Below are 14,425 nucleotides of genomic sequence, written 5' to 3'. Positions count from 1 at the left end.
GCAGTGAGTGCTAACCACTGCGCCACCATGCCATCCCATGAATTCTATGTTCTATGCATCTGTAAACATATACACCACTTCACAAAAGTATCAGGGGAATTATGGGCATTTCATCATTCAAACGGGGCAATGTTTGCTACACGATCGGGTTACACAAGTCTTTCTACCTGCTTTTGGGGAAGGAAGTCTGCAAATTCCAATCCACATGGGATTCCAGCATATCCTCAGTTAAGTCCTGACCAAGACAGTGTTACTAAAGTCGGAATGTTCAGTTCCACATCTTACAATCCAGCACTTTGAAATAAAAATGGAAAGCAAGTGTGAGATTTTGCAAGCCCTGAAAAAGGTTCCAGCAATTTACCTCAAAATCATTGGGCTAGGCCAGTGGAACCAGTTCCTCACAGAGTGACTCATTATCAAAACACAGTTCCTTTCATAGCCTGCAGTCACATTGGTGTTTAGTCCAAGTATGTTTGGTCTGAACCTGCATTTTATAATTCTGTGCGTTATTCACTACTTAACATAGTAATACACCCAAACCTGCGAATGGTCCCCAATTTATCCAAAGGCTAGATATTATTATCATGAAGTAAATGCCCTGTTGATGAATCTGAATGGGCCTGGGCAGTATTCCTGATCAGAAAACTGTTTAAATTGGGAGTTTAGCATGAAAGGGATATAAAGCTTTAAATCCAAACAAAAGAAAGAGATGTAAATCTCTTTTTGTCACATAATACCCTGATTGTTAGTAAAAGATTAAAGTTCAACAGGTTTGTTTCAAACACTAGCTTTTGGAGCGCTGCTCCTTCCTCAGGTGAATGAAGAGGTATGTTCCAGAAACATATATATAGACAAATTCAAAGATGCAAGACAATGCTTGGAATGTGAGCATTAGCAGGTAATTAAGTCTTTACAGATCCAGAGATAGGGGTAACCCCAGGTTAAAGAGGTGTGAATTGTCTCAAGCCAGGATAGTTGGTAGGATTTCACAAGCCCAGGCCAGATGGTGGGGGGATGAATGTAATGCGACATAAGGCCGACAGCGAACCCAAGGAGACTACCAATGAAGCGGAACAGCAGACCGAGATCTGCGGTTCGGCAACCGAAGAGGAAAGAATCAAATTGGACCCCTCCGGAAGGCCGCTGCTCTAGACTCGACATGTATGATCAAGTCGTCAGGAGTCGCGTCAATGCCAGATTCATCAGTCGCATTCACAAGACAGCCACGAACGCCACCCAAGTACAACGCAACGCCATCAGCGCTCTCAAGACCAACCGCAACATCGTCATCACACCAGCAGACAAAGGAGGGGCCACCGTCATACTGAACAGAACAGACTACTGCAAAGAAGTATACCGACAACTCAACAACCAGGAACACTACAGACAGTTACCCGCAGATCCGACCAAGGAACACATCCGGCAACTCAACAGACTGATCAAGATCTTAGATCCAGACCTTCAGAGCACCCTACGTGCTCTCATCCCACGTACTCCCCACATTGGAGATCTCTACTGCATCCCGAAAATACACAAGGCCAACACACCAGGCCGTCCTATCGTTTCAGGCAATGGGACCCTGTGTGAGAACCGCTCTGGCTACATCGAGGACATCTTGAAACCCATCGTACAAGGTACGCCCAGCTTCTGTCGCGACATGACGGACCTTCTAAAGAAACTCAGCACCCATGGACCAGTTGAACCAGGAACATTCCTCGTCACAATGGACGTCTCAGCACTCTACACCAGCATCCCCCATGACGACGGCATTGCTGCAACAGCCTCAGTACTCAACACCGACAACTGCCAATGTCCAGATGCAATTCTGCAACTCATCTGCTTCATTCTGGATCACAACGTCTTCACCTTCGACAACAAGTTCTTCATCCAGATGCACGGAACAGCCATGGGGACCAAATTCGCACCTCAATATGCCAACATCTTCATGCACAAGTTTGAACAAGACCTCCTCACCGCACAGGACCTTCAACTGGCGTTATACACCAGATACATCGATGACATTTTTTTCCTTTGGACCCACGGTGAAGAATCACTGAAACTACTACACAATGACATTAATAAGTTCCATCCCACCATCAGACTCACCATGGACTACTCTCCAAAATCAGTTGCATTCTTGGACACACTCATCTCCATCAAGGATGGTCACCTCAGCACTTCGCTTTACCGCAAGCCCACAGACGTAAAGCTGAAATTTCTGCTTGAATGTCCGCCAGTTGGCACTGAGATTGCCGGAGGTCCTGAGCTGGTGAGGAGCCGGAATCTTTTCCATTGTGCCAGTATACATTCGCTGGTCGTCACGGATCTTGCGGAATTGAACTAACTAGATTGACCAGACTCCTGGTATCATGTTGTGTTATGTAATTTGGAATAACACAAGCTGCCACTTGATGCAGTTTTGAGTAAAAGATGCTCCAGACTTTGTAGTGAGTTCAATGTGTTTCATTGAGCTATTAGCACAGTTCTCAATGAGTTTGACTCTGCTAATCTAAATGTAGTAACTCAGTCTAACTGAACCAGCCTTGCTCTAAGCCACGTGCTGGGGTGTGATGCTGAGGATACACCCTGTCTCACTCTGTAGATGTTGGTCTGTGGAAAGAGGCGGGGTGCGAGTGCCTCATCCCTTTTGTGAGATACCACCCCCGAGTGTCCTGACTGCTCATTGGTCATGTCCTACTCGATGTGTTCATTAGCTGCATGTTTGCATATCATGACATCTTCCCTTTTTAAAAATGTTTTGTTGGCGTATGTGAATGTATTTACCTGTGAATGAGTCTGTCTAATGTGACTCAAGGAGGACAACAGAATAGAGCAAACAAAACAAACGTTCACAAGTCCAGTCTCCGAGGCTTGCGTCTGATCCTGGTCGACCGCCGGAGAAGTGGCGGAGGCGACAACAGCGCCTTGACAGGCGGGATGGAAACCTAACTGGTGGCCTCGTGGTGCGAGGTATCAGGAGTGGCAATTCAACATATGGAAATGGAGGAGAAAGTGGTTGCGGGCAGGCAACTTTGCGCAGTGCCCGTAGATTCCTTCGCACGATGGAGCCATCAGCCATACGTACAACATAAGAGCGGGGCGCGGCCTGTCGAACAACGACAACCGGGGCACACCACCCACCATCCAGTATCTGAATCCTGACAGTTTCTGCCGGTAGCACGGCCAGATGGGCATCATAGTCCTGCTTTTGACGGTCTCTTAGCTGCTGCATCTTCTGCAGGACCGGGAGGTGATCCAGTTGGGCAAGTGTATAGCTGGAAGCGTCGTCCGCGGGTCCCTGTTCATCAGGAGTTGAGCCGGCGACGTGCCAGTAGACAATGGAGTCGCCCTGTACGCGAGCAGTGCAAGGTGTATGTCGGAAGCATAGAGGGTGCAGAAGAGATTTACTAGGATGTTGCCTGGTATGGAGGGCATTAGCTATGAGGAGTGGTTGAATGAACTCGGTTTGTTCTCACTGGAACAAAGGAGGTTGAGGGGAGACCTGATAGAGGTCTACAAAATTATGAGGGGCATAGGCAGAGTGGATAGTCAGTGGCTTTTTCCCAGGGTAAAGGGGTCAATTACTAGGGGGCATAGGTTTTAAGGTGTGATGGGCAAGGTTTAGAGGAGATGTGCGAGGCAAGTTTTTTTACACAGAGGGTAGTGGGTGCCTGGAACTCGCTGCCGGAGGAGGTGGTGGAAGCAGGGACAATAATGACATTTAAGGGGCATCTTGACAAATACATGAATAGGATTGGAATAGAGGGATACGGACCAAGGAAGTGTAGAAGATTTTAGCTTAGACGGGCAGCATGGTCGGCACGGGCTTGTGGGCCGAAGGGCCTGTTCCTGTGCAGTACTTTTCTTTGTTCTTTGTTCTTGTATCAATACGGCAGCGTGCCCATCTCGTCAAACACATCTGGATACTGGCCGAGGATGTCGTCGATGCCGGCCTGGAGATCCACATGGGAGGATGTCGTGGTGTAAACCCTTTGAATGAGGTTCAGCTGCTTGCTGGCGTGCACACCTAGTACGTATGCCCTGTCCAGCTTAACAATTTCAAAACGTAATCGTGCTTGTGTGTGTCGGTTGGATACGTGCAGATGGCAGGATCCCAGTGCCGTGATGGCATTCCCGTTGTAATCCAGGAGCTTGCAGGCATCTGGAAGGACCGTGGGGGGCTTCTTAATGTGTCTGAAGTCTGCCTGTGAGAGGAGGTTGGCAGAGGCACCTGTGTCCAGCTTGAACTGGATGGGGCAGTGGTTGACCTTCATCACTGCTCACCATTCGTCCTCGGAATCCACAGCTAGGATTGATTGGACTTGCGATGAGTCTGGTGTGGCATATTCACATGTTGTAATAACGCCCACACTGTAGGCGTTGTTCAGGCATTCATCATCTGGATCCGTTGCACTGCCGGGATCAGAATCCTGGAGGCGTTGTTGCACACTCCGGATGCGCCGTCGTCGGAATTGGGAGCGCTGTCTCCTGACTGGAGGTGCAGATCTGCACAGGGCTGCATAGTGGCCTGGCTTCTCGCAGTTTAAACAGGTCTGCCTCTTGCAGGGCAGTGTTTCTTTAAATGGGCGGTGCCACAGTTCTAACACGTCTGGACGTCGGCGTCCTGACGCTCTGTGCGTCGTTGCACATACGCAGTGCGGTTCTCAGACATCTGCACCTGCGCAGTGCGGGATTCGGCCGCTTTGTTATCCCGTTTGCATCGCGCATGCGTCGGGCCCCGGGAAGAGTGTGCGAAATGGACGCTTTCGTCAATGTTGAGGCGCTGCATCCGGGAGATGGCCTGCACACTCTCCGCCTCGTGGGAGGCTAGTTTATCACTTTCTGCCGTTTTGTATTGAGAATAGTGATTTTCAGCGTGCTCATGCACTGTGCATGTTTCAATCGTGACTGACAGGGTCATATGCTTGATCTTCAGTAACTGCTCTCTCAGAGGATCAGAGTGAACTCCAAAAACGATTTGGTCTCTGATCATGGAGTCAGTGATATCACCGAAGTTGCAGGATTGCGCTAGCAGTCTAAGGTTAGTTAAATATGAGTTGAAGGATTGGTCTTTACCTTGCAGTCGCTGCTTGAATATGTAGCGCTCGAAGGTTTTGTTGGTGTCCACCTCACAGTGGCTGTCAAACTTGTCCAGGATGGTCTGAAACTTTGTCTTGTTCTGGTCTTCGGCGAAGTGAAAGGAATTGAATATTTCCAGGGTGTGATCACCCCATGTGGTGAGGAGAAGAGCTATCTTCTGTACATCAGACGCACCATTGAGGTCTGATGCTGCGACGTAAAGCTGAAATTTCTGCTTGAATGTCCACCAGTTGGTACTGAGATTGCCGGAGGTCCTGAGCTGGTGAGGAGCCGGAATCTTTTCCATTGTGCCGGTATACATTCGCTGGGCGTCACGGATCTTACTGAGTTGAACTAACTAGATTTAAAAATTTTTTTTTTAGAGTAACCAATTCATATTTTCCAATTAAAGGGTCAATTTAACGTGGCCAATCCACCTAACCTGCACATCTTTGGGTTGTGGGGTTGAAACCCACGCAGACACGGGGAGAATGTGCAAACTCCGCACGACAGTGACCCAGAGCCGGGATTCGAACCTGGGTCCGCAGCGCCGTAGGCAGCAATGCTAACCACTGCGCCACCGTGCTGCCCCTGAACTAACTAGATTGAACAGACGCCTGGTATCATGTTGTGTTATGTAATTTGGAATAACACAAGCTGCCACTTGATGCAGTTTTGAGTAAAAGATGCTCCAGACTTTGAAGTGAGTTCAATGTGTTTTAATGAACGATTAGCACAGTTCTCAATGAGTTCGACTCTCTGCTAATCTAAATACAGTAACTCAGTCTAACTGAACCAGCCTTGCTCTAAGCCACGTGCTGGGGTGTGATGCTGAGGATGCACCCTGTCCCACTCAGTAGATGTTGGTCTGTGGAAAGAGGCAGGGTGTGAGTGCCTCATCCCTTTTATAGTGAGATACCACCCGAGTGTCCTGACTGCTCATTGGTCGTGTCCTATTCTATGTGTTCATTAGCTGCATGTTTGCATATCATGACAATGTGTTTTTGTGATGTTGATTGAGGAGTAAATATTGTCCAGGACACCAGGGAAAACTCACCTGCTCATATTCAAAATAGTGCTCTGTGACCCTTTACATCCAAACAGGCAGATAGAGTCTGGGTTCAATATCCGGATACAGACATGGAGGGGATCTGGACGCGGAGAGACCCTTCCACCAGCTACACCAGAAGCAAGTAAGTCCAAGGTCAACGCTCGCTACCAGACGGACGACCTTAGATGTTCTCCTGTACCACTTCGAACCCAGCCGCCTCAGATCTGAACAACGGCCATCGTTCCTCTGACTAAGTGGGCACCCGAAGCTAAGTATAGGCGTTAGCGTTAGAGATAGTTTAGTTTGTAGTACTTTGTGCATGTGTAGATGAAATGAAATGAAAATCGCTTATTGTCACAAGTAGGCTTCAAATGAAGTTACTGTGAAAAGCCCCTAGTTGCCACATTCCGGCGCCTGTTCGGGGATCTTACTGTGTGTGTAAATGAATAGTATTGACTTTGAACTAACTAACTGGCATATCAGCTCTTTGATCAGTATTCGGGTTTGAACCTTGTGGCGGTATCCTGGCGACTCTAAAGCAAACATAATTAGGATTAAGGAAGGCGACCATATTGACCGCAATATTCATAACCAGAGAAACAGAGCAACAACCTACACCCACATCACGCGCATCAACCGCCTCTTTGAATGGTTTGGTATAATTTGGGATGGCTAACACAGGAGCAGTGGTTAACACTGCCTTCAGGCCGTCAAATGCCTGTTGACATTCCGGTGTCCAATGGAATTTGTTACGCATCTTGAGCAAGTCCATCAGTGTAGCGACCACACTGCTAAAATTGGATACAAATTTCCGATAAAATCCACTCATACCAAGAAATTGCATTATTTCCCGTCGTGTCAACGGTATCGTAAACTCCCCAATAACTTTTGTTTTCACATCCCGTGGGACAATTCGACCCTGTCCGATGGTATGGCCAAGGAAAGTGAATTGGGCTTTTCCAAATTCACTTTTGTCTAGGTTTATCACCAAATCCACCTCCTGAAGTTGATCGAATAACTCCATCAGATGTTTTAAATGGTCTTTCCATGTCTGGATGAAAATTACCAGATCGTCGATGTATACCGCATAATTGGGTAGTCCTGAAACGACTTTGTTAGTTAACCGTTGAAATGTGGCTGGGGCGTTTTTCATGCCAAATGGCATAACTTTGAATTGGTATATACCATCTGGAGTCACAAAAGCTGAAATCTCCTTCGCCCTTTCGGATAAAGGTACCTGCCAGTAATGTTTAAGTAAATCCAAATTGGAAATAAAAGCTGATTGTTCCACTTTCTCAATGCAATTCTCCAAACGTGGGATAGGATAAGAGTCTGTTCTTGTAACTGCATTAACCTTTCTATAGTCCACACACAACCAGTGGGTACCGTCTGGTTTAGGTACCATCACTATTGGTGAGCTCCATTGGCTGCAACCCACTTCAATTATGCCATTTTTAAGCATACTCTCAATCTCTTTGTTAACCTGTGCCAATTTTAAAGGGTTAAGTCTACATGGATGTTGTTTGATTGGAACAGCATTTCCCACACCTACATCTTGTACAGCCATTTTAGTACATCCCAATTTATCTCCACAGACTTGCCCATGTGATATCAATAACTCTTTCAGGTCAGTTTGTTTTTCCTCTGGGAGATAACTCAACAATTTATCCCAATTTTTAAGAACATCCTCATTTTCCAATTTAATTTGAGGTATGTCAAATTCACAGTCATCTGGATTTGGTTTGTCACTGAGTTAAAATCATTAAAACCTCCTCCTTTTTCTCTCCCTTCCCTTTCAAAGTACCTTTTAAGCATATTCACATGACACACGCGGTGATTTTTCCTTCTAGCTGGTGTTTTTACCACATAATTTGCCTCACTTAATTTCCTTTCAATTTGATAAGGTCCACAAAACCTTGCTTTTAAAGGCTCACCTACCACTGGTAACAATACTAAAACTTTATCTCCACTGGCAAAACTACGAACTTTGGATTTCTTGTCCGCGACCCGTTTCATCACATTTTGTGCAACTTTCAAATGTTGTCTCGCCAATTCACCTGCTCTATTTAATCGTTCCCTAAAATTTGACACGTAATCCAATAATGTAATTTCCGATTTCTCACTCGCCAATTTTTCCTTAATCAATTTAAGTGGTCCTCTTACCTCATGACCAAAAATTAGTTCAAAAGGACTAAATTTGACTCATTAGGAGCATCCCTAATTGCAAACAGTACGAATGGAATTCCTTTATCCCAATCCTCTGGATAATCTTGACAATAAGCCCTCAACATTGTCTTTAATGTCTGATGCCACCTTTCTAATGCGCCCTGCGATTCTGGATGGTACGCAGTTGATTTAAATTGTTTTATTCCCAAGCTATCCATTACTTCTTTGAATAACCTGGAGGTAAAATTTGATCCTTGATCTGATTGTATTTCTGTGGGTAGTCCATATCTAGTAAAGAATTTAAGTAACTCCTCCACAATCTTTTTAGCTGTAATATTACGTACTGGAATGGCCTCTGGAAACCTAGTAGACACATCCATTATAGTCTAAAGATATTGATTCCCACATTTTGTTTTAGGAAGCGGTCCTACGCAATCAATTAGGACCCTTGTAAAAGGTTCCTCAAATGCTGGAATGGGTATTAAGGGCGCTGGTTTTATCACTGCTTGAGGTTTCCCTATCACTTGACATGTGTGACATGATTGACAACATTTAACTACATCTTTATGTAGTCCAGGCCAATAAATATGTTTCTGGATTTTAGCTTGAGTTTTCTTTATCACCAAATGACCTCCCACTGGTACCTCATGTGCAACTCGCAACACCTCCTTTCTATTCCCTACCGGCAATACTACTTGATGAACTTCTGCCCACTTTTCATCCGCCTGCACATGTAAAGGTCTCCATTTTCTCATCAAAACATCAGTTTTACGGTAAAAACACTCTGGTATACACTCAGATTCCTCTTCCGTATATGCTTTCCTACATCTTTTTGTTGTAACTCCGCCAATTTTCCTGAACTAAAAATATCCGCCTCATCCTCCACCTGTTCTTGTTCTTTTTCAACCATCTGATCAAAAATTGTTTCTGATCATTGCACTGGAACATCATCTTCACTCTTTGATTTCTCCTCTTGTCTTAACCTGTGACTTTGCGACCTTGTTACTACACAATCCGGAAAAATCCCAGGATATTTGTCCTTCAACACTTCAGTTGTCTGATTTTCCACTGGCTTATCAACCACAGTAGGCATCACTCCCACTTGCGATCCAGCTATATCATTACCCAAGATAAACTGTATTCCTGGACAAGATAGTTTCTCTATTACTCCTACTACCACTTCACCACTCTTCACTGGGCTTTCCAACTTTACCTTATATAATGGAAGACTACTCCTCTCACTCTGAATTCCACATATTACCACCATTTCTGGCAACATTCTTCCCAAACGACATATCTCCTCATCTCTTACCATTAAAGATTGACTTCCTCCCGTATCTCCTAAAATTGTGACTTTTTAACCTGCTCCTCCTGATACACATGAGTAACTTTACCCACACAAGTAAATTCTTTAAAGAGATCTGGCACCTTCTTATCAATCACCTCTTGATCAGGCTGTACAATCTTTTGTACCTCCTTCGCTTCACTTGGGCTTTCTTTTACCACTTTAACCCCACGGTCTTATCCTGTTTTACCACATCAGTCTTCCCAGTGCTTTTCTTCAACCACCAACACTGTGACTTTACATGGCCTATTTTATTACAGTGAAAACATTTGAAACTTTTAATTTATTTTCCACCCTCCTGGATTTCTTTTTTAGTCTGAGGTACACTCTCCTTAACATCTCCCATCAGATCACCTTTACCTCTACGACTTGAGTATTTCTCATGTCCTCAGTTTCTGTCCCTCACAGGCTGAAACTGATGTCGGAAACCAAGCTTTGATTTATGAACTAATTCATAATCATCTGCCATTTCGGCTGCTAATCTCGTAGTTTTAACCCTCTGCTCTTCCACATGAATTCTCACTGCATCAGGAATTGAATTTTTAAACTCCTCCAAAATTATAATTTCTCTGACAGCTTCATACGTTTGGTCTATTTTCAAAGCCCTTATCCACCTACCAAAATTACTCTGTTTGATCCTTTCAACTCCATGTATGTTTGACCAAATTCTTTCCTTAAATTTCTAAATCTTTGTCTGTAGGTTTCAGGCACTAGTTCATATGCACCTAAGATGGATTTTTTCACCTCCTCATACGACTCAGATACCTCCTCCGGTAGTGACGCAAACACTTCACTAGCTCTACCTACCAGCTGTGTTTGAATCAGTAATACCCACATGTCCTGTGGCCATTTCATTTGTTTTGCTACCTTCTCAAATTAAATGAAAAAGGCTTCTACCTCCTTCTCGTCAAACCTTGGCAATGCTTGGACATATTTAAATAGATCCCCACCAAGCCTTCGACTTTGACGCTCTTTCTCACTATCCTAATCACTATCATCCAACTGTACGTTTCCCTTTACGTCTGCCAATTTTAACTGACGGTCATGTTTCATGGCCATTTTCTGAAGTTCAAACTCTCTCTCTTTATCTTTTTCCCTGATCTGTATCTCCCTTTCTCTTTCTTTTTGTTCTGCTCGGCTATTCTTTCTTTTCTCCTTTCTCTTCTCTCCTTTTCTTTTTCCTCTCTCTCTCTTTCGTATTCAAGCTGCTTTAATTCTTTCACATGTTCCATTTGTTTAATTTGTAACTGAATTTTTGCCATTTCCAATGAGTCAAACTGTATCTCAGGCAATTTTAAATGCTTAACCACCGCCATAATTACCTCATCTTTTCACATTTTGACAAGTCATGTTGACTGCAATGTTTTTTGCCAAATCTAACAGTCTGCTTTTAGTATTTGTCTGTAAGGTACTGCATGTGACCGTCTCCACCCTCAAAAACTTCTGAGCCTCTGAAAGAGCCATTGTCCACAACACACACCCCACTTAAACTAAAACACATGAAAAGCAACCACAATATGCTCACCCCTCACTGTCTTAAGTTCACTAAGCCAATCCAATAGATAGACTTTTATCCCGGACGAGCCCCCAATTGTTATGGGCCAGGGTTTCGAGAATCCCAAAGTGTATCATGGAGTTCACCTGCTCCACAACTTTTAATAGATTGTGGTATGGGGAGCACACGGCTTACTCTACAGGTATGGTGCAGCAGAAAATGGACCAGTGGTTTTTAAAACAAAACAATGTTTATTCTATGAACTCAAGTTAGCCTTTCTAAAACAAATAGTGAACATCTTAGCAACCAGTAAATCAAATAAACCCCCCAAAGAATACAACCTGCATGCTGTCCTTTTCACATCCAAAAGACTTAACAAACCTTCAAACAGGAGCACATCAGGGTTTACATTCAAGACTGAAAACATTTATACTTCTTCTGAATTCACCAAATGATCCATAGATAGTCTTTTGGATGGCAGAGATCAACAGCAGTGCAGCTCACAGACACACCCAAGCTTTCAAACTGAAACCAGAAAAACAGAAGTAGAGCTCAGTTCCACCCACACTCTGACATCACTCCGGTAACATGAGCAGCTCCATTTCTTAAAGGTACATTTCTTAAACACCCATTTCTTAAAGGGTACTCTCATATGACACACTTAACCAGCTGAGAGAGTCCAGATATCTCCTCTTTTCACACTGGAGCAATCCTGGATCCAGGAATCTCAGTTCCACCTCTCATTCGAACCATTGCCAGGATTTGATGCTATGTCCAGGTTACAATGGCCAATTAATTCTGCTAGCTAGAGCATAGTGCTAAAGACGCTGAGCTCCCTTATTCCACCCACATGTATTATTGGGTGTCCTTTTAGTTGGCAGGGTATAAAATGGGAAAAAGACTTGCTAGAGTAAGCTAAAGAAAAATATCTCCGCTGTTCGGGAAGTCAGAAACATTAGAGCTAGACCATAATAGAGGGAAATCAGGCAGCACGATGGTGCAGTGGTTAGCATTGCTGTCTCACGGAGCCAAGGTCCCAGATTCGATTCTGGCCCTGGGTCACTATCTGTATGGAGTTTGCACATTAGCCCCGTGTTTGCGTGGGTTTCGCCCCCACAACCCAAAGATGTGCAAGGTAGTTGGCTTGGCCATGCTAAATTGCCCCTTAATTGGAAAAAATGAATTGGGTATTCTAAATTTTTTTTTTTTTTAAAAAGGAGGGAAAGCAGGAGGCCATTTTCTCAGAAAGGATAATGAAAAATCTGGAACTTGCTCTCCACAAAACTGCTGGGGCTAGGCAACAAGTGGAACTTTCAAAACTGAAACTGGTGGATTTGTATGGGGCAGAAGAGTAGATGGAGTTAAGATATAAAGCAGCCATGATCTAACTGAATGGGAGAACAGCCTCAAGGGCTGAATGGTCTCCTCCTGTTCCTATTGCATTTGTTTCTGTATATTGACAGTTCACTGATAGAATTCTCACCTGCCACACGAGTGGTCCCAATTTAACGGCGAGTCAATGCTTATTCATTCCTCCCCCCCCCCCCCCCCCCCCCCCCCCCCCTCCTCTGAAAACACTGCATCTGACCTTGGCAGGATCTGTCAGGTCAGTACTTGGAGATTGCCTGGGAATGCCAGGTACAGAAGGGTCTTGGCCAATCAGGCTTGAGATTTTAACTCACCCAAAACCCATTCACTTCTACAAAGTGAGGATCGGGCACAAGGATCTATGGAGATCAATTGGGATAGGAATCCTGGTTGAATGTTATCGTCCCCTGTCCCGAAACTATTGAGATTATCTACAAAACACCAATAACATCATATCCAACCGTTTTTCTCTGACATGAGGAGGCAAGGAGGATAATAGCTACTGCATTTAAATAAATCAAATTTATTCTTCATATGTGGATTTATGAATTCATTTAGAGTCAGCCATCAAGCACCTATCTATTCTAATCCTATTTTCCAGCACATGGTCTGTAACCTTGTATGCTATGGCGTTTCAAGCGGTCATCTTTTTTTTATTGCGCATCTTTGGATTGTAGGGGTGAGACCCACACAGACACAGGGAAACATACAAACTCCACACGGACAGTGACCCGGGCCGGATTTGAACCCGGGTCCACAGTGCCGTGAGGCAGTAATTCTAGCCATTGCATCACAGGTGCTCATCTGAATGCTTCTTGAATGTTGTAAGGTTTCCTGCCCGTACCACCCTTTCAGGCAGTGAGTTCCAGATTCCAATCAGTCTCTGGGTGAAATTGTTTTTCTTCAAATGTCCTCTCAGTCTCCCGCCATTTACTTGAAATCAATACCCTCTGGGGGTGGTACGGTGGCACAGTGGTTAGCACTGCTGCCTCTTGCCGCCGAGGACCCGGGTTCGAATCCTGGCTCTGGGTCACTGTCCTTGCGGAGTTTGCACATCCTCCCCGTGTCTGCGTGGGTCTCACCCCACAACCCAAAGATGTGCAGTGTAGGTGGATTAGTCACGCAATTTAGCCTCTTAATTGGAAAAAAAGAATTGGGCCCTCGAAATTCATTTATTTTAAAAATCTATGCCCTCTGGTTATTGACCCTCTCGACGAAGGTGAAAAATGTCTTCCTATCTATGTCCTTCACAATTCTATGTATCTAAATCAGATCCCCCGCTGCCTTCTCTGCCTTAAGGAAAACAATCCCAGTGTCTTTTCATAGCTGAAACACTCCATCCAAGGCAACATCCTCTGTACCCATTCTAGTGCACCATATATAAAATCTCCTGTTTAACTTTCCTCCTGACTTCAGTATCCATTTCCAAGAGGAAACAGGACAACGCAAGTGGGCATTAGCTACTTGCTCTCAGTTCCATTATTAGCCAATCAGAACATGACATCTTTGTGGTTCTTACAGTGCAACAGCTTTCTGTTCCTCTCTCAGGGGAGTACTTCTATATAATGTCCACCTGATTTTGTATTCTGCATGATCAAACCTGAACTTTGTAAATACCCTGCGACTCACTACACAGGCCACAGGCCAAGACTGGATCTGGTCACATGTTGTGGAAGGCAAGTTTCCAACAGGTTGTCCAAGAAGTGACAAAGCATATCCCTTTAAAGATGCTCAACAAGGATGACACGGTGGCGCAGTGGTTAGCACTGTTGCCTCATGGCACCAAGGAGCTGGGTTCGATCCCGGCCCCAGGTCACGGTGCTTGCTTAGTTTGCACATTCTCCCAGTATCTGCGTGGGTCTCACGCCCACAACACAAAGACAATTAAGGGGTAATTTAGCGTGGCCAATCCACCTACACT

The 14,425-nt window shown here is 44.7% G+C and overlaps 1 protein-coding gene across 5 annotated transcripts in view; it reads right to left on the bottom strand.

Moving 5' to 3' along the window:
- The window catches only part of LOC140393935 (F-actin-monooxygenase mical1-like), a 284,293-nt gene that overhangs the window by 189,893 nt on the left and 79,975 nt on the right, over window positions 1-14,425 (bottom strand). For 2 of the 5 annotated variants that reach the window (XM_072480588.1, XM_072480592.1), the window contains exon 2: window positions 11,518-11,661. The exons of 2 other annotated variants lie outside the window; for them this stretch is intronic. In XM_072480588.1, coding sequence (XP_072336689.1) covers window positions 11,518-11,563 — 46 coding nt within the window. In that variant the 5' untranslated portion in view covers window positions 11,564-11,661. Of the gene's footprint in view, window positions 1-167; window positions 295-11,517; window positions 11,662-14,425 lie in introns of all 5 variants that reach the window. One more of the 5 variants, XM_072480589.1, reaches the window with a different exon arrangement.

This window comes from Scyliorhinus torazame, chromosome 17 (assembly GCF_047496885.1).
Source record: "Scyliorhinus torazame isolate Kashiwa2021f chromosome 17, sScyTor2.1, whole genome shotgun sequence".
Classification (NCBI taxonomy): Eukaryota; Metazoa; Chordata; class Chondrichthyes; order Carcharhiniformes; family Scyliorhinidae; genus Scyliorhinus; species Scyliorhinus torazame.
The sequence above is the reverse complement of the archived record's forward strand: the minus strand, read 5'-3'. Positions and strand labels throughout refer to the sequence as shown.